The sequence below is a fragment of the Symphalangus syndactylus genome, chromosome 16, assembly GCF_028878055.3.
Source record: "Symphalangus syndactylus isolate Jambi chromosome 16, NHGRI_mSymSyn1-v2.1_pri, whole genome shotgun sequence".
Classification (NCBI taxonomy): Eukaryota; Metazoa; Chordata; class Mammalia; order Primates; family Hylobatidae; genus Symphalangus; species Symphalangus syndactylus.
In genome coordinates, this window is record NC_072438.2 from 72,125,934 (window position 1) to 72,149,792 (window position 23,859).

General features: G+C 43.7%; 1 protein-coding gene across 3 annotated transcripts in view; it reads left to right on the forward strand.

The window, feature by feature from the left end:
- Window positions 1-3,739: 3,739 nt before the first annotated feature.
- GOLPH3 (golgi phosphoprotein 3) overlaps window positions 3,740-23,859 on the forward strand; it is a 61,305-nt gene continuing 41,185 nt past the window's right edge. For 2 of the 3 annotated variants that reach the window (XM_055245695.2, XM_063619916.1), the window contains exon 1: window positions 3,740-4,728. In XM_055245695.2, coding sequence (XP_055101670.1) covers window positions 4,507-4,728 — 222 coding nt within the window. In that variant the 5' untranslated portion in view covers window positions 3,740-4,506. Of the gene's footprint in view, window positions 4,729-6,572; window positions 6,681-23,859 lie in introns of all 3 variants that reach the window. The other variant, XM_063619915.1, reaches the window with a different exon arrangement.

A 23,859-nucleotide genomic window follows, 5' to 3' on the forward strand; every position in this document is an offset into this window, starting at 1 on the left:
AAGACTCCGACTCAAAAAAAAAAAAAAAAAAGACTCAAATCTTAAAATGGCCTTAAAATGGACAGCACTGTATGATTTGGACCTTGTCTGTAACTATTGCTTTTGCCATCACTCCCTCCCTCAGCCCAGGTAAAAACTGTTCTACTTGGTTCTCCTCCATCCCATGATCTATCTTTTGCTACAGGGCCTTTGCATATTTCCTCTCAGGAATGTCCTTTACCTCCAACTTGGTTAACTTCAGTTCATTCTTTGGCTTATGACTTCTTCAGAGCAGCTTTGAGTCCCAGACAAAAACTTAGGTTTCTCACATATATGACAGTACATGGTCTCATAGGACTGTATTCCTTCTTTCAAAGCATTTCTAAATTTATACATTAATTAGCATCAGGATTTGCTTAATATCTGTGCCCTTCATTAAACTGTCTGTTTCATGAAAACTACGGCTATGTCTCTTTTGGCTTAGTATTGTATCTTTATTGCTTATGACAATGCCTGGCATGCAGCAAACATGTAGAAATATACTTGTTTGATGACTGAATTAAGGACCAGGGTTCTAATCCAGGTCTGCGATTTTCGAGAAGTGTTAAGTTGGGCAGATTACTTAACTTCTCTGAACTGTTTCTTCGTAGGTAAAATGGGCATCTTAATCTGTGTTCCCTAGGAAGCAAGGCCTAAGACAAGGCTTTCGTGCTTTATTAGGGAGTGCAACAGCCGGGAGCAGGAGCTAGTGGAGGGGAGTGAGGAGTGAAGGGGTCGTTGAGCTTGCTGGAGCTAAATGCTACTGAGAAGTTGTATAAACGATCTCAGAACAGTCCATGTGAGCAAAGAAAGGGGTCCTGTTATCCACCTGCTTGAAGTGCTTACTCCCCCACACTTGTAGGTAGACATGGAGGTGCTGCCAGACCGCACTGCATGAGATGGTTGCAGTCCATGTGGAGTTGGTCAGCATAGCGGCAGCACCTAACCTGCAGGGTCCTGGTGGGGGTTACTGGACACCGTGCCTGGCACATCTCAGCAGGCAATAAACAAACAATCATGGCCGGGCGCGGTGGCTCATGCCTGTAATCCCAGCACTTTGGGAGGCCGAGGCTGGTGGATTGCCTGAGGTCAGGAGTTCGAGACCAGCCTGGCCAACATGGTGAAACCCCGTCTCTACTAAAAATACAAAAAAATTAGCTGGGCGTGCCAGGCGCGGTGGCTCATGCCTGTAATCCCAGCACTTTGGGAGGCCGAGGCGGGCAGATCACCTGAGGTCAAGAGTTCAAGACCAGCCTGACCAACATGGCGAGACCCCGTCTCTACTAAAAATACAAAATTATCCGGGCGTGGTGACACACGCCTGTAATCCCAGCTACTCGGAAGGCTGAGGCAGGAGAATCGCTTGAACCTGGGAGGCAGAGGTTGCGGTGAGCCGAGATTGCGCCATTGCACTCCAGCCTGGGCAACAAAACTCCGTCTCAAAAAAAAAAAAAAAAAAAAAATTAGCTGGGCGTGGTGGCGCGTGCCTGTAATCCCAGCTACTCGGGAGGCTGAGGCAGGGGAATTGCTTGAACCAGGAGGTGGAGGTTGCAGTGAGCCGAGATCACGCCACTGCACTCCAGCCTGGGCGACAGAGTGAGACTCTGTCTCAAAAATAAATAAATAAATAAAAATTAAAACAAGACACACTCATTGCTGTAACTAGGAATATTCTCGTTCCTAAAATTCCTTCTTTTTTCCTTCGTGTTCCTAAAATATCCTTTCTTCCCCTTCCTGTTTTTAAAATATCTCCTTCCTTCCTCCCTCACTTTTTCCCCAGCTGCCCTCCACCCCCACCCATCACCCAGCTGCCCTCCACCCCCACCCATCATGATGGGTGGGGGTGGAGGGCAGCTGGGGAGGAAAAGAAGCTGCATAGACTTTTACAACCTAATCTGAGAAGTGACACACAGTCAGTCATGTTGGCCACATTCTATTCATTTCAAGAGAGTCACTAAGTCTGGCCCACACTCAGGGGGAGGGAAATTAGGCTTCACATTTTGAGGGGAGGAGTTTCAGAGGATTTGTTGGCATTAAAGCCTTCAGGAGAGAAAGGAGAACAACTGGGTGAACAGGGGCAGAGCTGGGAGGGAAATTTTCACTACACGCGTCTTTGTACTCTTTGAACTACATACTTGACTATATTAGTCAAGTAATTTTTTTTTTTTTTTGAGAGGAGTCTCGCTCTGTCACCCAGGCTGGAGTGCAGTGGCCTGATCTCTGCTCACTGCAAGCTCCGCCTCCGGGGTTCACGCCATTCTCCTGCCTCAGCCTCCCGAGTAGCTAGGACTACAGGAGCCCGCCACCACGCCCGGCTAATTTTTTGTATTTTTAGTAGAGACGGGGTTTCACCGTGTAGCCAGGATGGTTTCGATCTCCTGACCTCCTGATCCATCCGCCTCCGCCTCCCAAAGTGCTAGGATTACAGGCGTGAGACACCGCGCCCAGCCAATTTTTTTTTTTTTTTTTGAGACAGGGTCTTTCTCTGTCTCCCAGGCTGGTGTGCAGTGGCACGATCACCCTCATGGCAGCCTCAAATTCTGGGCTCAAGCGGTTCTCCTGCCTCAGCCTCCCAAAGACCTAGGACTACAGATGTGGGCCACTACTCCTGATTAACTTTTTTCAAATAATAAATTAATTACATTTATTTTACAAAGAAACATTTCAAGCTACAACATTTGGTAAAATCAGAAAAGATGAAGAAAAAAAGTCCAAAGAGTGTGTGGGCTGGGCGCGGTGGCTCACGCCTGTAATCCCAGCACTTTGGGAGGCCGAGGCAGGCGGATCACGAGGTCAGGTGATCGAGACCATCCTGGCTAATACGCTGAAACCCCGTCTCCACTAAAAATGCAAAAAATTAGCCAGGTGTGGTGGTGGGCGCCTGTAGTCCCAGCTACTCAGGAGGCTGAGGCAGGAGAATGGTGTGAACCTGGGAAGCAGAGCTTGCAGTGAGCCGAGATTACGCCACTGCACCCCAGCCTGGGCAACAGAGCAAGACTCCGTCTCAAAAAAAAAAAAAAAAAGAGGGTGTGAATGGGAGAAACTGGTTGAGGTGAAATCGACCTTCGCCCAGACAGGTGGGAAAAAGGGAAGCTCTACTTGATGCTCCCCCTGGACCCTCTCTTCCCCTCATTTAGCACTGCCACTTTCCAGGGCATGGGATAGTAGGCAGCAGGAGTTCTGGATAATGGATTTGTGGAAAGAGAAGAACCCATCTAAACCACTCTTCAGCCACAGCCCATGATCACTTTTTTTTTAATTTTTATTTTTTGCTTTGCTGTTGTTCCACTCTGTCCATACATTGTTTATTTTAATACAGGATGGCACACAACACCATTCCTGGTTAAACGTTTCACTTACAAGCGCCATTCTCTACTCCTCCAACCCCTGTCTCAGGTTTGACAGCTATTTTTTTAACGTAATTTGCGCACGCCAAGAGGATTTCACCTAGTAACTACACGGAGAGAGATCCGATGCGTACAAAGACGTGGCATGAAACGCTGCAGTTTTATTGTCTCTATAAAAAGATCGTTAAGGTCGAGCGTGCTAACGTGTGCGGTACTAACTGCACTCACTACGCCCTGGTCACTTTACAGCACAAGTCCGAGGCAAGGAAAGAAGTTTTACAAACAAAACTGGTCAACTGTTCTATCTTCTTACTCCTGGAAAACACTAAAGGTCCACTTTCAAACCATTTGGACGCACTTGCTCCTTCTAAAGGGTTAGGGAGTCCCAGCAGAGAGCGTACCCCTCCCCGCCCAGCAGCAGCGAGCAAAGTCCTTCCTGCCGATCCTGCGGACCCCGGAGTCCAAATGGGACCCCGTCCACACGACCGCGGAGTCGCCTCCGAAGACGGCGGTGTCTGGGGCGCGGAGGGCACGGCTGGAGGCTGAGTGGGGTCCACCTTCGCGTGGCCCAGGCTCTTCCGATTCGTGGGGGGCCCCGCTAGGTTCAGGCTCCAGCCCTGGGTAGTGAAGGGGAAACGGGGAACGGAAGGAGGGAGGGCACGTCACGGGAGCAGGACTGCAGGACCGCGGGTCAGGGGGCGCAGGAACGCCAAGGAAAAGACAAGCACCGAGGGCCAGGAAGGGTGTAGGCGGCAGTGGCAGCGGATCCCCGGCCGCCGCTTCCGGCGCCTCCCGGCCCAGCTCTCCCGCGCCGACTCTGCCACATCCTCCGGTGACGTCAGCCGGGGCCGCCATATTGGAAAGGCGCCGCCGCCGCCGCCTCCGCTTCGGAGCTCCGGGCGTTTTGGGGGCTGCGGCCGCAGGCAGGAAGGCACTCCTCTCCTGCTCCGCCGATGCCCGGCCAGCCCGCCTCGCCCTGACCTGTCTCCTCATGACTGCCCCCGGCCCCGCTGCCGACGGACGTCGCCCCGGCGTCCGGATTTAACACGGAAACCCGGGTCGGAGGCCGCGCGGGGAGGAGGAGGGCGACCCGGTCGGTCCCGCCACTCTCTCGGCCCGGCTTGGCGCCTCGGCGGGAGCCATGACCTCGCTGACCCAGCGCAGCTCCGGCCTGGTGCAGCGGCGCACCGAGGCCTCCCGCAACGCCGCCGACAAGGAGCGGGCGGCGGGCGGCGGCGCCGGCAGCAGCGAGGACGACGCGCAGAGCCGTCGCGACGAGCAGGACGACGACAAGGGCGACTCCAAGGAAACGCGGCTGACCCTGATGGAGGAGGTGCTCCTGCTGGGCCTCAAGGACCGCGAGGTGCGGGCGCGGCGGGCTGGGCGGGGGGCGGCGGCTCGGGGCCCGGGCGCTAGGTGAGCTCCAGGTAGGTGCCAGGTGAGCGCCCGAGGCTTCCGGCCCGCGCACCTGCCCTCGCTCCGAAGTCCGCGCCAGGTGGCGCCCAGCTGACCCCGAGCGGTGTCGGAGTTGGTTGACCCCCTGCGCGGCCGGTGCTTTCCGGATCCTCCCCGTAGAGATGGCTTGGATTTTTCCTTACCCCTTTCACAGTCGTTCCTTTCATTTCGACACCCTGGCAGTTTGTATTTCTTCGTGGCCTCTTTTCCTCGTTTTTAACCCGTGTAGACCCCAGGGTGCAAATCCAACCCGGAGACTGCCCGGGAAACAAACAGCTGGAGCCACCAGCGCCACGAACTCTTGGGTGTTTTTAGGACCTGGAAGGGGTGCCAGGATCTGCTTGCTGGGGATTTTTTTTTCTTCTTCAGTTAAAGCTTACTGTTGGGAATTACGAAAAACGTAGGCGAAGTGGTAATAGAGGGAAAAGCTCTTTTGCTGAGTAAAGTTAAGTCAAAATTCTCATGAAATTTTCTGGTAAATGACTTTCTAGGTGAACTTGCATTAGGTGAGATTATTTTTAGTATCGCTTTTATATTTTATCAGTTGATGAATCTCAAAGTCTTGCCCTCTTAAGAAAGGGCTTTTTCATCGAGTGCTTGAAATGTAGGTTTGTGAGTTGATCAAAGGCCTCAAAGCTTCAGGTGGGTTGAAGTTGCAATAGATAATTCTTTGTATTCTGACTTTGAAAGCGTTTATTTTCACTTCAGTGTCCAAAATTTTCACACACAGAAAAGTTGAAAAAGTGATAGATACATATGCCTATATGCTCTTTCTAGGTTCTATGACGTTTTGCTGTATTTGTTATATTTGCCTACAAAAATGATTATTTATGTGGAGACGGAGTTTCGCTTTTGTTGCCCAGGCTGGAGTGCAATGTCGCGATTTCAGCTCACCGAAACTTCCGCCTCCCGGGTTCAAGCGATTCTCCTGCCTGAGCCTCTTGAGTAACTGAGATTACAGGCATGCGCCACCATGCCCGGCTAATTTTGTTTGTTTTGTTTTGTTTTTGAGACGGAGCCTCACTCTGTTGCCCAGGCTGGAGTGCTGTGGCGCGATCTCCACTCACTGCAACGTCTGCCTCCCGGGTTCAAGCGATTCTCCTGCCTCAGTCTCCCGAGTAGCTGGGACTACGGACGTACGCCGCCATACCCAGCCAATTTTCATGTCTTTAGTAGAGACGGGGTTTCACCATGTCGGCCAGGATGGTCTCGATCTCTTGACCTAGTGATCCGCCTGCCTCGGCCTCCCAAAGTGCTGAAATTACAGGCTTGGGCCACCGCGCCCAGGCCTGATTTTAAGAAAGTTTTCCAAATTCAGGAAGGTGGGCAAAAAAAAAGTCTTACAAAACAACATAACCATTCTTGGTCACTGAAACTTACTAGATATAGGCGAGTTTTATATGGACTGTTTATATGGACCTTTCTTATTTAGAAATCTAATGAACTAACGGTTAGCTTGATAGATATGTCTAGGGCATCTGCCACATCTTGGTTTCCCATTTCTCAGGTTTTAATAACAGTAACCTTGAAAAAAGTTGATGTTCCTCTGGCTGTGAAAGGGCTGCTGTACCTGTTTAATTATTGAGTTGTGATGATAAAGCAGGCTGTATGTGCAGTTCCTTGTTCTTTGGATGAAAAAGTAAACTAGGTGTATAGTGTCCTAGTAATGTAATTTTTAGAAAATATTCAACTTTAGCCTTCAAAATTGGAAATCTTGATTATAAACATTTGTCTTTTTTTTTCTTTTTTTAGACGGAATCTTGCTCTGTCGCCCAGGCCTGGAGTGCAGTGGCGCCATCTGGGCTCACTGCAACCTCCCTCTCCCCAGGTTCAAGCGATTCTCCTGCCTCGGCCTCCCTAGTAGGTGGGATTACAGGCATGCACCACCACACCCTGCTAATGTTTGTATTTTTAGTAGAGACGGGGTTTCACCATGTTTGTCAGGCTGCTTTTGAACTCCTGACCTCAAGTGATCCACTCGCCTCGGCCTCCCAAAGTGCTGAGATTACAGGTTTGAGCCACCACGCCCAGCCATGAACATTTTTCTTTTTGGACAAAAATAACATCATTATAGACATTTTAGAAAATACAAAAAAAAAAGCAAAATTAAAACATATTCCTGAGTGAACATTTTGGTTTATAGTTTTTGAGACTTTTCCGTGTGGATAAAACTCGGTGAAAAACAAAAACCTAAAAAAAAAAAAAAAACTAAAAAATAAGCTTTTGGTGTTCTGAGTCACACTGAGAAATTATAGTGAGGAAGTACCTATTTGTTTTTTCAAGTACATGTTACTCTAAATCAAGCTTGTCCAACCCGCGGGCCAAATGTGGCCCAGGATGGCTTTAAATGCGGCCCAACATAAATTGGTAAACTTTCTTAAAACATTATGAGATTTTTTTTTTTTGCAATATATATTTTTTTAAAGCTCATCAGCTATTGCTAGTGTTAGTGTATTTTATGTGTGGCCCAGGGAAGCCAAAAGGTTGGACACCCTTGCTCTAAATGTTTAAGGTGAAGCGTATTAACATGCTGTTTTTTGGTGATTGGTTCTCAAGAAGATAATCTAAATAATTTGTCGAAGTTTAACCGTACTCACATAATTTAAACAATTCAAAGTTCTTTGGCAGGTAATTGAAACCATGTGTTCTGTTTATTTTGCATCAGGAGTCACTCATTATACTTTGCTAGTCATGGCTAAGGTCCAGATGCTTGCTAGCTTATTGTGAGCATTTCTTCCTGAATTCAACCACATAGGGAAATTTTTTCTCTCTCTTTTTTTTTTTAGGCAAATCCAGAGAGTTGAGGGGTTTTTGTATTACTTTTGTATGGGATTTTGTATTGCTTTTAGGGATTAGCCTATATATTTTTTTCCTTTCATCACATCTTTTTTTTTTTTTTTGAGACGGAGTCTCGCTCTGTCACCCAGGCTGGAGTGCAGTGGCACGATCTCGGCTCACTGCAAGCTCCGCCTCCCAGGTTCACGCCATTCTCCTGCCTCAGCCTCTCCGAGTAGCTGGGACTACAGGCGCCCGCCACCACGCCCGGCTAATTTTTTTTTTTTGTATTTTTAGTAGAGACGGAGTTTCACCGTGGTCTGATCCGCCCGCCTCGGCCTCCCAAAGTGCTGGGATTACAAGCGTGAGCCACCGCGCCCGGCCCCATCACATCTTAAAATTTTTTTTTTTTTTTTAAGAGATGGAGGTCTCAAGATGTTGCCCAGGCTGCACTCAAACTCCTGGGCTCAAGCGATCCACCCTGAGTAGCTGGGACTACAAGGTGCATGCCATCAAGCCAACTCATCATGTATTCACACTCTAATAACCAGCCCTGTCAACTTATTTGTTCATATGTTTTTCCCTTGGGAGGCTCCCCACCATATTTTTAACTTACAGTACTCTTTTTAGGAGGCAGGAATTGCTCTCTTACCCTGAGCCCAGGCGTTTATGCTAACTCATTGCTTTAACTGATTTTTACTTAGCATTCATCTTTTTAATGTCTGGATTCTCCTAAGAACTTTCAAAGCTAAACTTTGCATTTAAGCAAATCATTAATGGTGGAAATATTTTATATATGTGAGCTAATAACCTTATCTGAATATACTTTTTAAATCAGTACCTAGAGCAAGAAACAGAAGCCCTAGCCCTCCACTTGAATATCTTTCCAGTCACTACCCATTCCTCAGGGGTAACCACTGGCTTAATATTAGAATTCAGCATAGATTAATTTTGCCTAGTTTTTTGTACTTTGTGTCTGCTTTTTGTTCAATGTGAGATTCATCCATATCGTGTGAGGTTGTCATTTGTTCTTATTGTCTTACCAATTTATTTTTAACATGTTTATAATCTATAATATTTAAAAAATTACTTTGACATATTCTCAGTCAAGTCTCTCCTTTTTGATGAACAGAAGGTTCAGTTTTTGAATAAGCAGATGGTCTGGCTTCAGATTACCTATTAGGGGTGAGTCTAAAGTCATTGTGATTGATTTTTTTTTTTCTTTAAGTACACATTTCAGATTTTTTTTTTTTAACCAACGATATTTCTTTTTTGCTTTTATAAAACAGAGATGCCTAGGCTCCTCAGAGGATTCTCATGCTCACTTGGGCAGAGAATCAGTGCATAAATATTTAATTCTTTAAAGACCACAGTAAAGATGGCAGATAGTTTACACCTAAATTCAATTGCCAAGTAGTTAGCAGTATTTCTTTAATTGCCCCAGTGTTTGAGGGGGAGGGGCAGCAAAAGTGCCAGGTATTTTCCTTTCCCTGTATGTGTGTTTGTTCCATAGATGCTTTCCATAGAATATTTTCAGGATGCTTTATTGAGGATTACCACAAATAACTGGTGTCATATATGTTTGAATGTCTTCATTGGTGGCAAATCTTAGTCTTTTAAGGTTAGATTTAATTATTTTCAGTGGCCAAGTATAATTTGGAGTATGCCTATGGAATAGCAGAAGCAGAGACTCTATAGTCCTGTCCAAAGTGTATTCTTTGGCTTTTACATATAATTTAAGCCTTCTGAGCTTCAGTGTTTTCATGTATAATGGAAAAATAGTCATCCCATATGATGGTTCTGATTGTACTGCTGTGGACATTTATTAACTCCTCCCCAGATCTTTGCTTTGTTTTGTATTACTTTAGGGTTTCCCCATAGTGTGTTGCTTTTTTTTTTTTTTTTTTTTTTTTTTTTGAGACGGAGTCTTGCTCTATCACCCAGGCTGGAGTGCAGTGGCGCAATCTCGGCTCACTGCAAGCTCCGCCTCCCGGGTTCACGCCATTCTCCTGCCTCAGCCTCTCCGAGTAGCTGGGACTACAGGCGCCCGCCACCACGCCCGGCTAATTTTTTTTTTGTATTTTTAGTAGAGACGGGGTTTCACTGTGGTCTCGATCTCCTGACCTCGTGATCCACCCGCTTCGGCCTCCCAAAGTGCTGGGATTACAAGCGTGAGCCACCGCGCCCGGCGTGTGTTGCCTTTTTTTGAGACAGGGTCTTTCTTTGTCACCCAGGCTGGAGTGCAGTGATGCGATCTTGGCTCACTACAGCCTCAACCTCCTGGGCTAAAGTGATCCTCCTGCCTCAGCTTCCCGAGGAGCTAGGACCACAGGCACACACCACCATGCCCAGCTAATTAAAAAAAAATTTTTTTTTTTTTTATAAAGACAGGGATTTCACCACATGTCTCAGGCTGGTCTTGAACTCCTGGCCTCAAGTGATCCTCCTGCTTCAGTCTCTCAAAGTGCCGGTATTAGAGGCATGAGCCACCGCACCTGTTTTTTTTTTTTTAAAAGACAGATTGTGCTCTGTCGCCAGGCTAGAGTACAGTGGCGAGATCATAGCTCACTGCAGCCTCGAACTCCTGGCCTCAAGTGATCCTCTCGCCTCAGCCTCCCAAAGTGTTGGGATTACCGCGACCGGCTCTAGGATGCACTCTTGAAGCATGTTATTCCCCTGTTGTTTTGTCGTGCAGCCAAACTTGTCCAATCGTATGTTTTCTTTCAGGGCTTTGGATCTTGAGAGAATAATGAGCTGTAGGGTTTTTTGGAGACCTTTCTAGAGTCATGTCAGCGTGTGGATCAGACTGTTCTTTGGCATGGTTCTTTGAGCTGCTTTCTCTGGTCTGTTGGCATTGTTTTTTTCCAGTCTGATTTTCCAGTCGTCTTTCAGTGTTGTGAGTTTCAACAGCTTCCCAGTAAAGTTGCTTTTTAAAGATAGCCAGAATCAGTTACTAATGTTTCTAATGCTTGTAGACAAGAACTGTAATACAATAACTTAACTCTATATCTTGAAAAATAAGTAAGTACTTGAGGTAAATAATATATAATGGGGTAAAATACTTGAGATTAACCAAAATGATGGAACTGACTTTTGTGTGGCTTTTACACGGGCTCCAAAGATGTGTTCCATTTTTGGAATAAGGTTCCCAAGGTCACTGCTTTGAAGTACAATAGTGATGAAGATGTATAACTTAACAAAAATTGTTTTCCTTTCTATACGTATGGTGATGTCCACCATCTCCACATATCAAATCTGTAAATCAGAAATTCATTCAACAAGTATTCAGAATTTCCAGATGTGCTGAGTTTTAGTGATTTAAAATATAATTAAGGCTTCGAGTTTTTAATGAATTTTTGTTGTTTCTAATACAAATGATATTTCCTTCATATTTTTTAAAGGTGTGAATTTTTATCTATTTTTTTCAGGTGTTTAAACACAAGTATGAGATATACAGGATCTCAAAAATTACTTTTGAAGTTCATTAAACCATTTGATTGTACTTTTTTTCTTTTGAGACAGCTTTGTCTTCCAGACTGAAGTGTGGCCGTGTGATCATGGCTCATTGCAACCTTGACCTCCTGAACTCAAGCAATCCTCCCTCCTCAGTCTCCTGAATAGCTGGGACTATAGGCACACACTATCATGCCCAGCTAATTAAAAAAATTTTTTTTTTTTGTAGAGACGTGGTCTCACTATGTTGCCCACTCTCGAACTCCTGGCCTCAAGCAGTCTTCCGGCCTTGGCCAACCAAAGTTCTGGGATTACATGTGTGAGCCACCACGCCTGGTCTGCTTATACCTTTTCGACAAGGTTTTATACTGTTGAAATTACTTTTTAGTGCTTTGGGATTCTTTTACAATATGGTCAAAATATTCACTAACTTATCTCGTAAGTTATACTAATATTTGATATTTGTTAATTTTGGACTACCTGAGAGTTCTAGTATGGAGCATTTGAATTACCTTTTAGAATTGTATTTTGAAGGCTGAGTGCGGTGGCTCACGCCTGTAATCCCAGTACTTTGGGAAGTCGAGGTGGATGGATCACCTGAGGTCAGGAGTTCGAGACAAGCCTGGCTAACATGGTGAACCCCTGTCTCTACTAAAAATATAAAAATTAGCCAGACATGGTGGCGAGCACCTGTAATCCCAGCTACTCGGGAGGCTGAGGCAGGAGAATCACTTGAACCTGAGAGGCGGAGGTTGCAGCGAGCCAAGATTGTGCTACTGTACTCCAGCCTGGGTGACAAGAGTGAAACTCCGTCTCAAAAGACAAAACAAAAGAATTGTATTTTGAAGTTATTTTGATAGATTTTGAAATATTTGGGGGATTTTTCTGATATTTAAAGAAATACACTTTTATAATATCATCTTACATGTAAATCTTAAAAGACCCTGGAGGCATCAGGCATTATGCTTGTTCTGTTACGTAATGTTAAACTTTTGGCTGTACACTTTTTTATGTCTTTGCAAACTTCCCCCCTCCCAACAGCATAACTTTTCTGCTGCTATTAATCAGATTAAATAGTATCAAACTATGCTGTAGTCTTTGTTTAGAGGATTTATCTTCATGTTGTGAGTCTCCCTTTGAAGCAGCACAAAAAGACAGTGCTTGTCCTCCTCCTCCTTTTTTTTTTTTTTGAGATGGAGTCTTGCTCTTATCGCCAGGCTGAAGTGCAATGGCGCCATCTTGGCCCACTCCAACTCCACCTCCCGGGTTGAAGTGATTCTCCTGCCTCAGCCTCCCACGTAGCTAGGATTACGGGCGCCTGCCACCATGCCCAGCTAATTTTTGTATTTTTAGTGGAGATGGGGTTTCACCGTGTTGGCCAGGCTGGTCTCAAACTCTTGGCCTCAAGTGATCCGCCCGCCTCGCCTTCCCAAAGGGCTGGGCGCGAGCCACTGTGCCCGGCCATGCTGCTGCTTTTTAATAAGTGTCCCGACAAGTGCCAAAAGTGGAAACCTGGCTTCATTTTGAAATTGATGTTTTTGGCTTTAGGTTTCTCTTATCAAAGCAGGGAAGACTGCAACCTGTTTCAGTAGCATTGTACAGTATTACAATGTAATCTAGCACATTTTGAGGTTTTTGACTTAGGTATTACAAATATATTTAGAACATAGGCTGTTTCTCTTCCTGTTTGGTAAACCTCTCATCTGCAAAAACACAACTAATATTAAAGTACAGTGTATTGCCAAAAAGGATGTTTCTGGTCACTTTTAAGAATAACATTTTAAACAACAACAAAAAAATTTATTTTTAAACTTAATACATTGTATTTGGTTTACATATTCCTTTAATGGAGAAGTTCTTAAATTGGAGTGAACAGAGCTGAGAAACTTTGTGAATACTCTGCAGTTGTGTGTTTTCTTGGTGAAAGAGAACAGAGGTTTCATTAGATACTCAAAGCATTTAGTGAATCAGGAAGGTTGAAAAGTACCGAACAGGAACTGTTTGTTTTAGCTTAAGGTTTTCATCTTTTTTTTTTCCTTCCTGAAAATTAACTACAGAAAATTCCAGGTTTCCAGGGTTGTCGTGAGTTGAATTTTAAGTGATTTGAGATACGAAGTCCACATTTCTTTTTTTTTTTTTTTTTTTTTTTTTTTTTTTTTTTTTTTTTGAGACAGAGTCTCGCTCTGTCGCCCAGGCTGGAGTGCAGTGGCGCCATCTCGGCTCACTGCAAGCTCCGCCTCCCGGGTTCACGCCATTCTCCTGCCTCAGCCTCCGAGTAGCTGGGACTACAGGCGCCCGCCACCGCGCCCGGCTAATTTTTTGTATTTTTTAGTAGAGACGGGGTTTCACCGTGGTCTCGATCTCCTGACCTCGTGATCCGCCCGCCTCGGCCTCCCAAAGTGCTGGGATTACAAGCGTGAGCCACCGCGCCCGGCCTACGAAGTCCACATTTCTGTGGCCTGTCTCCAGGTTCTCATCTTGCTAAATGACATTTAGAAGCAGCGTAACTGCTTCTAATCTAGGATTACCACACATCTAGGATTCTAACAGTTTCCATCCATTCATCAAATGTTTACTGAGCACATGCTCTGAGAGGCCCTTTACTAAGTACAAATTCACTGAAGAACATGTCTGTCTTCAAGTTCATTCATTTTAGTTCTGTGTGTCAAAGCTCATATAGTAAACTACAAAACTAAATTATGTTGCTGTTCTAGAATTTTTTTTTTTTTCTCTTCTGAGACAGTCTTGCTTTGTTACCCAGGCTGGAGTGCAGTGGTGCGATCTATGCTCAGTGCAGCCTCCGCCTCCTGGATTCAAGCGATTCTCCTGCCTCAACCTTCTGAGTAGCTTGGATTACAGGCGCTCGCCACCACACAGGGGTACTTTTTGTATTTTTAGTAGAGACAGGGTTTCGCCATGTTGGCCAGACTGGTCTCAAACTCATGACCTTATGTGATCCACCCATGTTGGCCTCCCAAAGTGCTGGGATTACAGACATGAGCCACCTCGCCTGGCCTGTTCTATAATTTATTGATGTCATATATTTCAGGCTGGCATTTGGCAGTCACTCGGTACGATGACATTACTCACATTAAGAATACATAATTTACCTAACCCTGGCGGGTGTGGTGGCTCATGCCTATAATCCCAGCACTTTGGGAGGCTGAGGCAAGGGGGATTACCTGAGGCAGGGAGTTAGTGACCAACCTGGCCAACATGGTGAAACCCCATCTCTACTAAAAATACAAAAATTAAGCCAGGCAGGGTGGTAAGCACCTGAAATCCCAGCTACTCGGGAGGCTGAGGCAGGAGAATCGCATGAACCCAGGAGGTGGAGGTTGCAGTGAGCCGAGATCATGCCACTGCACTCCAGCCTGGGCAACAGAGCAAGACTCTGTCTCAAAAAAAAAAAAAAAAACATAATTTATTAAGTAAGTTAATATTATTTATTAAAGTAAATTTACTTATTAAATTTACTTAATACGTTTACTTTATTATTAGTTAAGTAGATTACTGACTTTATTAAGTAAATTATGTATTCCCAGTGTGGTAATGTCATTGCCAAGGGAGTGAAACTTGGTTCTGGGCGTGGTAGTGAAAGAATTCTTACTCTTGGCCGGGCGCGGTGGCTCACGCCTGTAATCCCAGCACTTTGGGAGTTGAGGCGGGTGGATCACTAGGTCAGGAGATCGAGAACATCCTGGCTAGCATGGTGAAAGCCCGTCTCTACTAAAAAAAATACAAAGAAATTAGCTGGGCGTGGTGGCGGGCTCCTGTAGTCCCAGCTACTCGGGAGGCTGGGGCAGGAGAATGGCGTGAACCTGAGAGGCGGAGCTTGCAGTGAGCCCAGATTGCACCACTGCACTCCAGCCTGGGCAACAGAGCGAGACTCTGTCTCAAAAAAAAAAAAAAATCTTACTCCTCTTGTATATAAAAAGGCACACTTACAGTGTACAAACAAATATGTATATTCCATCATGTTAAAATTTCATGGAGGAGAAGGTAATAAGGAAAAAATCTGGAAGTACTTCTTAAGGGAACAATGATGAAATAAAGGATGAGAAACATTGAAATAAGTCAGTATTGAAAATTATAAGCTTGTGCTTAGTTGAGGTTTGGAAATCTTTTTCTCTGATAGGAATTTTTATTGCAATAAAATTTCGCTTGTAGTTCAATAGGAAGAGGAACAATTTTAGCATACTGAACTGCATGTAGGAACTTATGAGTTAAAATTTTAAGGTAAAAGTTATTTTTATTGATAATATTTAGGCAAACTTTGTATTCCACCACTACCTTCTGGGACAGATTAGAAATTAAGAAACTGTATGTAAAAGTTGCTAATGGTTATTTTTACTCTGGTTTCATTTTCTAGTTCCAGTTTCTTAAATGGAAATGCTGAACAGTTTATACCATATTAACAAAATAACCTCAGAAATAGCACTTAAGAAGTTAAATTTCAGTTCAGTCACTGAATGGAGCATACCATTTAATTTTTGTCTATACCATGTTGTGTAGCTAAAATGAAATCAGAGGTTATTTAGTATTTATATGTTCCGTTTAATCCAAGTGTTGAACACCTTCTCTGTGCCATTCATCCCTTTGCTAGATGCTGGGGTTACAAAGAAAAAAATATATTTATATTTATATATGTATTTTATATGTATTTATATATATTTATATTTATTATTATATATAATAATATATATTATTTTTAATATATTTATATATAAATATATATTTTTATATATTTATATATAAATATATATATTTTTATATATATTTATATATAAATATATATATTTTTATATATATTTATATATATTATTTTTATATATTTATATATAAATATATATATTTTTATATATTTATATATAAATATAATTTTTATATATTTATATGTAAATATATATTATTTTTATATATTTATATATATTATATATATTATATTTATATATTTATATATAAATATATTTACATATTTATATATAAACATATATATTATTTTTACATATTTATATATAAACATATATATTATTTTTACATATTTATATATAAACATATATATTTTTTTACATATTTATATATAAATATATATATTATTTTTATATATTTATATATATATATATATATATTTTTTTTTTTTTTTTTTTTTTTTGAGACCAAGTCTTGCTCTGTTGCCCAGACTGGGGTGCAGTGGCATGATCTTGGCTCATGCAACCTCCTCCTCCTGGGTTCAAGCAATCCTTGTGTCTCAGCCTCCCAAGTAGCTGGGATTACAGGCACATGCCACCGTGCCCAGCTAATTTTTGTACTTTTAGTAAAGACAGGGTTTCACCATGTTGGCCAAACTGGTCTTGAACTCCTGGCCTCCCAAAGTGCTGGGATCACAGGTGTGAGCCGCTGTGCCCCCGGCCACAAAGAAAAGTTTTTTGCTTTTAGGGAGCATTCAGTCTGCATAGAAGACAGATTTGCAAATGATTTCAATAAAATGAATTATTAACTTTATCCTGCCTGTCTCTTCTGAATTACTAACTTTAATGGGAGTATGTGTTAGGTGCAGTAAGGATGTACATGGGGGGATGCTTTGGATCAGGACCTGCAAGACTGCTGTGTTCTTGACTCCTAGCCTTGCCCTTGACTAGTTGAAAGAATTAGAATAAATATTTTGAATTTTAGAACCTTAGTTTTCTCCTGGGCAAAATGGGCCTACTTTTGTGTTCGGTCCAAAAGCCTCTAAGTTGTAGGGGTCCAATGTGTTGGCATATGTGAGTGCTTTGAAAACCGCATGGTGCTGAACAAATGCAAATGGGTAATTACCTAGCCTAGAGAGGTAAGTTAAAGTTTATAGTGGTCTTGACAAGTGACAAGTGTTTAATATTTCCGTTATTTTTACTATTTCTTGGTTCTCTTGCACTTTATATGCTGGGCTTACTGAACGTTTTACTCAAATTCAGATGCTCATCTATGCCTTTATTTTTTTAAAAATTTTAATTTTTTTTTTTTTTTTTGAGACGGTGTCTCGCTCTGTTGCCCACGCTGGAGTGCAGTGGCCAGATCTCTGCTCACCGCAAGCTCCGCCTCCCGGGTTCATGCCATTCTCCTGCCTCAGCCTCCCAAGTAGCTGGAACTACAGGGGCCCGCCACCATTCCTGGCTAATTTTTTCTATTTTTAGTTGAGACGGGGTTTCATCGTGTTAGCCAGGATGGTCTCGATCTCCTGACCTCGTGATCTGCCCACCTCGGCCTCCCAAAGTGCTGGGATTACAGGTGTGAGCCATCGCACCCGGCCTTAACAATTTTAATTTTTATGGGCACATAGTAGGTATATTTATCTCTGACTTTGTTCTGAACCTCTGGTCAGTTTTCTTTTTGTAATTCCTGGCGAAACTGGTTTGGGAAATCTGGAAACCTGAAGTACCACTCGACTTCTGATTTTTATTTTTTTATTTTTTATTTATTTATTTTTCTTTTTTGAGACGGAGTCTCGCTCTGTCGCCCAGGCTGGAGTGCAGTGGTGCGATCTCGGCTCACTGCAAGCTCCGCCTCCCGGGTTCACGCCATTCTCCTGCCTCAGCCTCCCGAGTAGCTGGGACTACAGGAACCCACCACCACGCCCAGCTAATTTTTTGTATTTTTAGTAGAGACGAGGTCTCACCGTGTTAGCCAGGATGGTCTCAATCTCCTGACCTCGTGATCTGCCTGCCTCTGCCTCCCAAAGTGCTGGGATTACAGGCGTGAGCCACTGCGCCTGGTCCGACTTCTGATTTTTAGGTCAAGCCCAGAGTCTTCCTTAAAGAATCCTTGGAATTGATTCCATGATTCTTCTTTTCCAGATACTGCTTAGCCTCCAGAGATATCAGTAGCCTCGAAGCCTCCAAAATGACTCTAGTGACAATTAAATAAAATAGCACATGTAAAGTGCCTGATAGTTGGTGCACAATAAGTATTAAGTTTCATTACGCCTTGATGCTCCAAATCAGAAAACTCAAAAGGCCTTGACCTCTTCCAGCCCTTGTGATCACCAGTTCTCTCCACCTTTCCATATTCTCAGCTTTGTGTTTTTGTTTTTTTTGTTTTTGTTTTTTTTTTTTTGAGACAAGGTCTGTTCTGTCGCCCAGGCTGGAGTCCAGTGGTGTGATCTCTGCTCACTGCAGCCTCAAACTTGCTGGGCTCAGGTGATCCTCTCACCTTAGCCTTCCAAGTAGCTGGGACTACAGACGTGCACCACCACACCTGGCTAATTTTTGTATTTTTTGTAGAGATGGGGTTTTGCTGTGTTGCCCAAGTTGGTCTCAAACTCCTGGGCTCGAGTGATCCTCCTACCTCGGCCTCCCAAAGTGCTGGGATTACAGATGTGAACCATTGTGCCCAGCCTCACCTTATCTTTTTGATGCCACCCTATTTTTTTTTTTTTTTTTTGAGACGGAGTCTCGCTCTGTCACCCAGGCTGGAGTGCAGTGGCGCGATCTCAGCTCACTGCAAGCTCTGCCTCCCAGGTTCATGCCATTCTCCTGCCTCAGCCTCCCGAATAGCTGGGACTACAGGCACCCGCCACCACGCCCAACTAATTTTTTGTATTTTTAGTAGAGATGGGGTTTCACCATGTTAGCCAGGATGGTCTGGATCTCCTGACCTCGTGATCCGCCAGGCTTGGCCTCCCAAAGTGCTGGGATTACAGGCGTGAGCCACCGTGCCCGGCCGATGGCACTCTATTTTTAGGCAGAAGGGTTGCTGCCTGACTTCAAGGCCAGGATCTTCACTGAAGGTGGTAGGACTGGGTCTCTTGGACAAGGCAGTAGCTCGTAACCCTTTTCTATTTCATTGAAGTTTTTTTCCTCTTATCTGTCTTTTGATTTGATCATTTTTCATTTCCGCCTCATTGTGAGGTTCTTTGACTACTAAGGCCTCATCTCCAAGGGGCTTGAGAGTGGGGAAAGATGTGGGACCAATAATTGGCAAAATTGCACTGAACTATGAGATTATACTTGGTGCAGTATAATGATAAATGGGTTTGGAAATAAAAAGTAACATGAGAAGTCCTAGCCTCTTCAAGTTTACAGTCCAACAGCAGAGAGATGAGACTTGAGAATTAGAATTACAGTGTCCAGTAGTACTGTCTTAAGAGCTAGGTGGGGAGTAGAAACTAAATATTCAGTTCAGGGGAAGTAGTAATTTAGGCTGAGGCTGTTCAGGGAGGGGAAGGAGCAGAGGGGAGTGGAGCTGGGCACTGCAAAATTTATTAAAGTGTGGGCATTCCATTCTAGGGGAGTAGGGGAGCCAGGACTTGGAACGGAACCTGCTAGGGAATTCTAATCACAAAGCAGTTTTGAAGCTGACTGGAAATTAGTTTCGGGATTAACTTCTATTTGATTGTCACAAATACTCTTTTAAGATGGCTTCTATGAAATTTTGAATTAGAAAATTGTTTTCACATACATTTTAATGATTTTCACAAGATCGTGAAATATTTAGAAATTGTTTGTAAAATTTGAACTTATAATGTTCTATTTATCCATCCACCCACCTATCCATTAATCTCTTCTTTGTCTGCTTGTCCTCAAATAGTTGAGGGTCCTTTATGATCTGGGCAGTTTCAGAGTGCTGGGCTAGAAACATTATACAAGTAAAGTATGGTTCCCTTTCACAGTCTCTGTAGTCTTAATCATGACTGGTACGTATAAGAGAGTAGAAGGAAAGCTGTAAGTTTATTTTTATTTTTATTTTTATTTTTATTGTTTTGAGACAGAGTCTCACTCTGTCATCCCAGGCTGGAGTGCAGTGGCGCGATCTCGACTCACTGCAGCCTCTGCTTTCCGGGCTCAAATGGTCCTCCCACGTCAGCTTCTGAGTAGTGGGACTACAGGCATGCACAACCATGGTTGGCTAATTTTTTTTTTTGAGACAGAGTCTCACTCTGTCGCCCAGGCTGGAGTGCAGTGGCGCAATCTCGGCTCACTGCAAGCTCCACCTCCTGGGTTCACGCCATTCTCCTGCCTCAGCCTCTCCGAGTAGCTGAGACTACAGGCGCCCGCCACCACGCCTGGCTAATTTTTTTGTATTTTTAGTAGAGACGGGGTTTCACCATGGTCTCGATCTCCTGACCTCGTGATCCGCCTGCCTCGGCCTCCCAAAGTGCTGAGATTACAAGTGTGAGCCACCGCGCCCGGCCCGCTTGGCTAATTTTTGTATTTTATGTAGAGATGGGGCTTCGTCATGTTGCCCAAGCTACTCTCAAACTCCTGGGCTCAAGCAGTCTGCCTGTCCTGGACTCCTAAAGTGCTGGGATAACAGGCGTGAACCACTGTGCCCTGGCTAGAAGACTGTTTTGTGTTTAGAAAGGATTGGTAGATGGAAAAACTGGAGACAGGAAGATTGTTAGTAGGCTTGAGGTTATTAGAACTTGTGAAATTTGGTGCTCGGGTCTTGGATAGAGCAAACAGGATTGATCAGAAAGATTTTTTATAGAAGAATTCTTAGGATTTCACAATCATTAAAGCTTAGGAGAGAAGAATATTAGTTTGAGTTTGAGGAACCAGTAGGGTAGAAATACTGTCTTAATTATTAGCAAGCTGTCTATGTTAATTGTAGAAAAAGATTTAGAAGATATAGATTGCAAAAAATAAAAATAAAACCCATAGTTCTCCTTGTGTTCATTCAGAATTCTACTTTCATTTATTGTCTGCTATATGCTGGGCACTGTTCTGTGGAAGACAAATGCATATATAAACAGATGTATGTATGTATTTGCATAATTACAAACTGTAATAGTTGTGAAGGAAAATTAGAAGATACTGTGTGAGAATGGGTGTGTGGGGGAGGGCACAGGGACAATCTTTCTAAGGAAATGGTATTTAAGCAGAGACCCACAGGATGAGTAGGAACCAAGTCCAGTGAAGACAGACCTACTAGTACAATAGGTCTGAAGTACAGTAGGTCTTGAATACTCAAGGCCCTGAAGCGAGAGAGAGCTTGTTTTTGTTTGAGGAATGGAAAGCTGGTCTAGGTGGCAGGAGTGGGATGACCGGAAGAAAGGCATGAGATAGTGTCAGACAGGACCAGACTGCACAAGGCCTTACAAGTCAGGTTAAGGGTTTTGTATTTTCATACTGAGTGCCATTGGGAAACCATGGATGGATTTTTGGGGAGTGATATGCTCAGTCTTCATTAAAAAAAAAAAAAAAAAACTAGCCAGATGTAGTAGCTTATGCCTGTAATTCCAACACTTTGGGAGGCTGAGGTGGGAAGATGACTTAGAGACCAGCCTGGGTAACACAGTGAGACCCTGTCTTTACAAAAAATTAAAAAAAAAAAAATGAGCTAAGTGTGGTGGTGCATCCCTTTAGTCCCAGCTACTTGGCAGGTTAAGGTGGGATGATCACTTGAGCCCAGGAGGTTGAGGCTGCAGTGAGCCATGATCACGCCACTGCACTCCAGCCTGGGTAACAGAGCAACATTCTGTCTCAAACAACAACTCCTGAATGGATTGAAGAAAGGCAAGTGAAGGAAATTGGAAAGTAACATCTTGGTATGTATTATTCTTCCAGTCTTGTTTTAAATGAGTTTGCCCTTGTTCATTTTTACTTAAAAAAAAGGGATGGGGGAAGTATCTTAAGACTGCTTTGTAACCCTTTTTCTCTTAATTACATATAGTGACCATCTTCCCAAGTTGATAAATGTTGGGGAAACCAGCCCCACACCACCCAGCGGGTACCCCAAGTCCGGCAGAGACAAAGGAGTTAGAAAGAGACAGAATAAGTGTTTAAAAGGCAGGTCCAGGGGACCGGAGCATCAGAGGCTTACTCTCAGCCCAGAGCTCTCGGGCTCCGCCTAACTTATTGGTTTACAAGCTCTTTGTTCTTAGGGCAGATGGGAGGGGGAGGAAGGGATGAAGAAAGGATTAATCAGTGAAGGAGAACTTGTGAGTCATTCAGTAAGATGTATAGCAGTGGCGGTTTCTATGAATTTCCCTGAGCAAAGGCATGTGTCTAAACTACTTAAGATCTTTAGCTTATCTGGTAGCTTATAGGTGGTAGCGGGTTCAGGAGGAGCCAAGATGTTTGATTATATTCCACTGCCTCAAGGGAGTGTTATCTCCCTGAGCAACCTGTGGAATACCGCTGAGCGGTTATGCTCTTAGGGCATAAAGACACGAAGGCAATAAGGAGACTTTTCTCCTCAGAGGCTGCCCATGGCTCCCCATGGGTGTCTCACACGGGAGACCAACTCAACTGGCACCCCAGAAACTCTCTTTCTCACATGTCCCCCTTTTTTGTCTTTATTCTTTTTTTTTTATTATTAATAATTGCCATTTCTGTCATGGCTTGTTCATGGTGTCTGGCTTCTCTTCCAAGGCGCCATCTGCATCTGTAGACTTAAAAACCAACAGCATGAACAGACACCAACTAAAATAAAATTTGCAATTGTTGATCCACCTATGGTTTTAATCCACTTTAAAGGATTGGTATTAGAAAGGCCATCCAGCAAGAATATCTCCAGCAAGAATATCAGCTCCAGGCAACAGGGTGAGATGAGCCTGAGATGCCTCAAAGACTTGTTTTTTCAGTTTAGCAATATCTAGTTTTAAATTAACTTCTTTTGCTTGTAGGTGATGTCTAATCGTCTCCCAATGGTGTTCAGTGGCATTATAAGAGCTAGGAGTAATACAAAAATCAGAAGTATTCCAATCACATTTCATTTGAATTCTGTGCTCCAAGCTCGTAATCCGATCTTCCATCCAAATTACTGTTTGATGGAGGTTATTAATTTGATGTGCCAAGTTTTGATCTGTTTGGCTTTGGGAATTCCAAAGCTTAGAAGAATTTTTCTGCCAACTATCCACAAAGCCTACAGTTTGAGTAGAAGAGTGTGAAGCAACACCAGCAGCAGCAGCAGTAGCTGTGACAGATAAGGCCCATGATCACAGCTGTTAAAGTAAATATGAATCACTTTGATCTATTAAGTATTCCTTGTAGTACTTCAGTGATAATATGTATGGAGAGAGAAGCCTCCCAAGGTCTATTGAGGGAAACAGATATTCAAACTCCTTCTCGGGCCCAAACCAGTAAAGTGCTATTATCTTTATTAAAGGTAGAATTAATGCAGGTAAAAAGACGACAGTTGAGGCATGATATGGTTTGAGAGTCAGGTAGGATGTTAATTTTTCCCACTGTCAACATAAAAGGAGGTTTAACACAACTCTGCAATGGGACTGTCCAATTAGAGGTCATGTATACAACAAATTGAAGTGTTTTTTTTTGAGACGGAGTCTCGCTCTGTCGCCCAGCCTGGTGTGGAGTGGTGGGATCCCGGCTCACTGCATGCTCCGCTTCCCAGGTTCACGCCATTCTCCTGCCTTAGCCTCAGCTGGGACTACAGGTGCCCACCACCACGCCCAGCTAATTTTTTTTTTGTATTTTTAGTAGAGACGGGGTTTCACCGTGTTAGCCAGGATGGTCTCGATCTCTTGACCTACCAGGAAAGTAAATGTCTTTTAATATGAGCAGCCACTTCACCTGTTTGGCAAGTTTCCCATACGAAAGGTATCTATAGTAACATGGACGTGTTAAAGTTTCCCGAATGAAGGTACATGGGTTCCGTCCATTTGCCACAGCATATTGGGGGTTAATCCCCGTGGGTTAACACCAGTCCCTTCATGTGGCAGTTGTAGTACCTGGCATTGAGGATAATGTTGCACAATGTCTTTTGCCTGTCTCCAAGTAATTTGATATTTTTGTTTAAGTCCTGCTGCATTAACGTGTTAGGGAGTGAAAATATTGGGCATTAGTAAGCACAGTGGAAACCAGTAAATCAG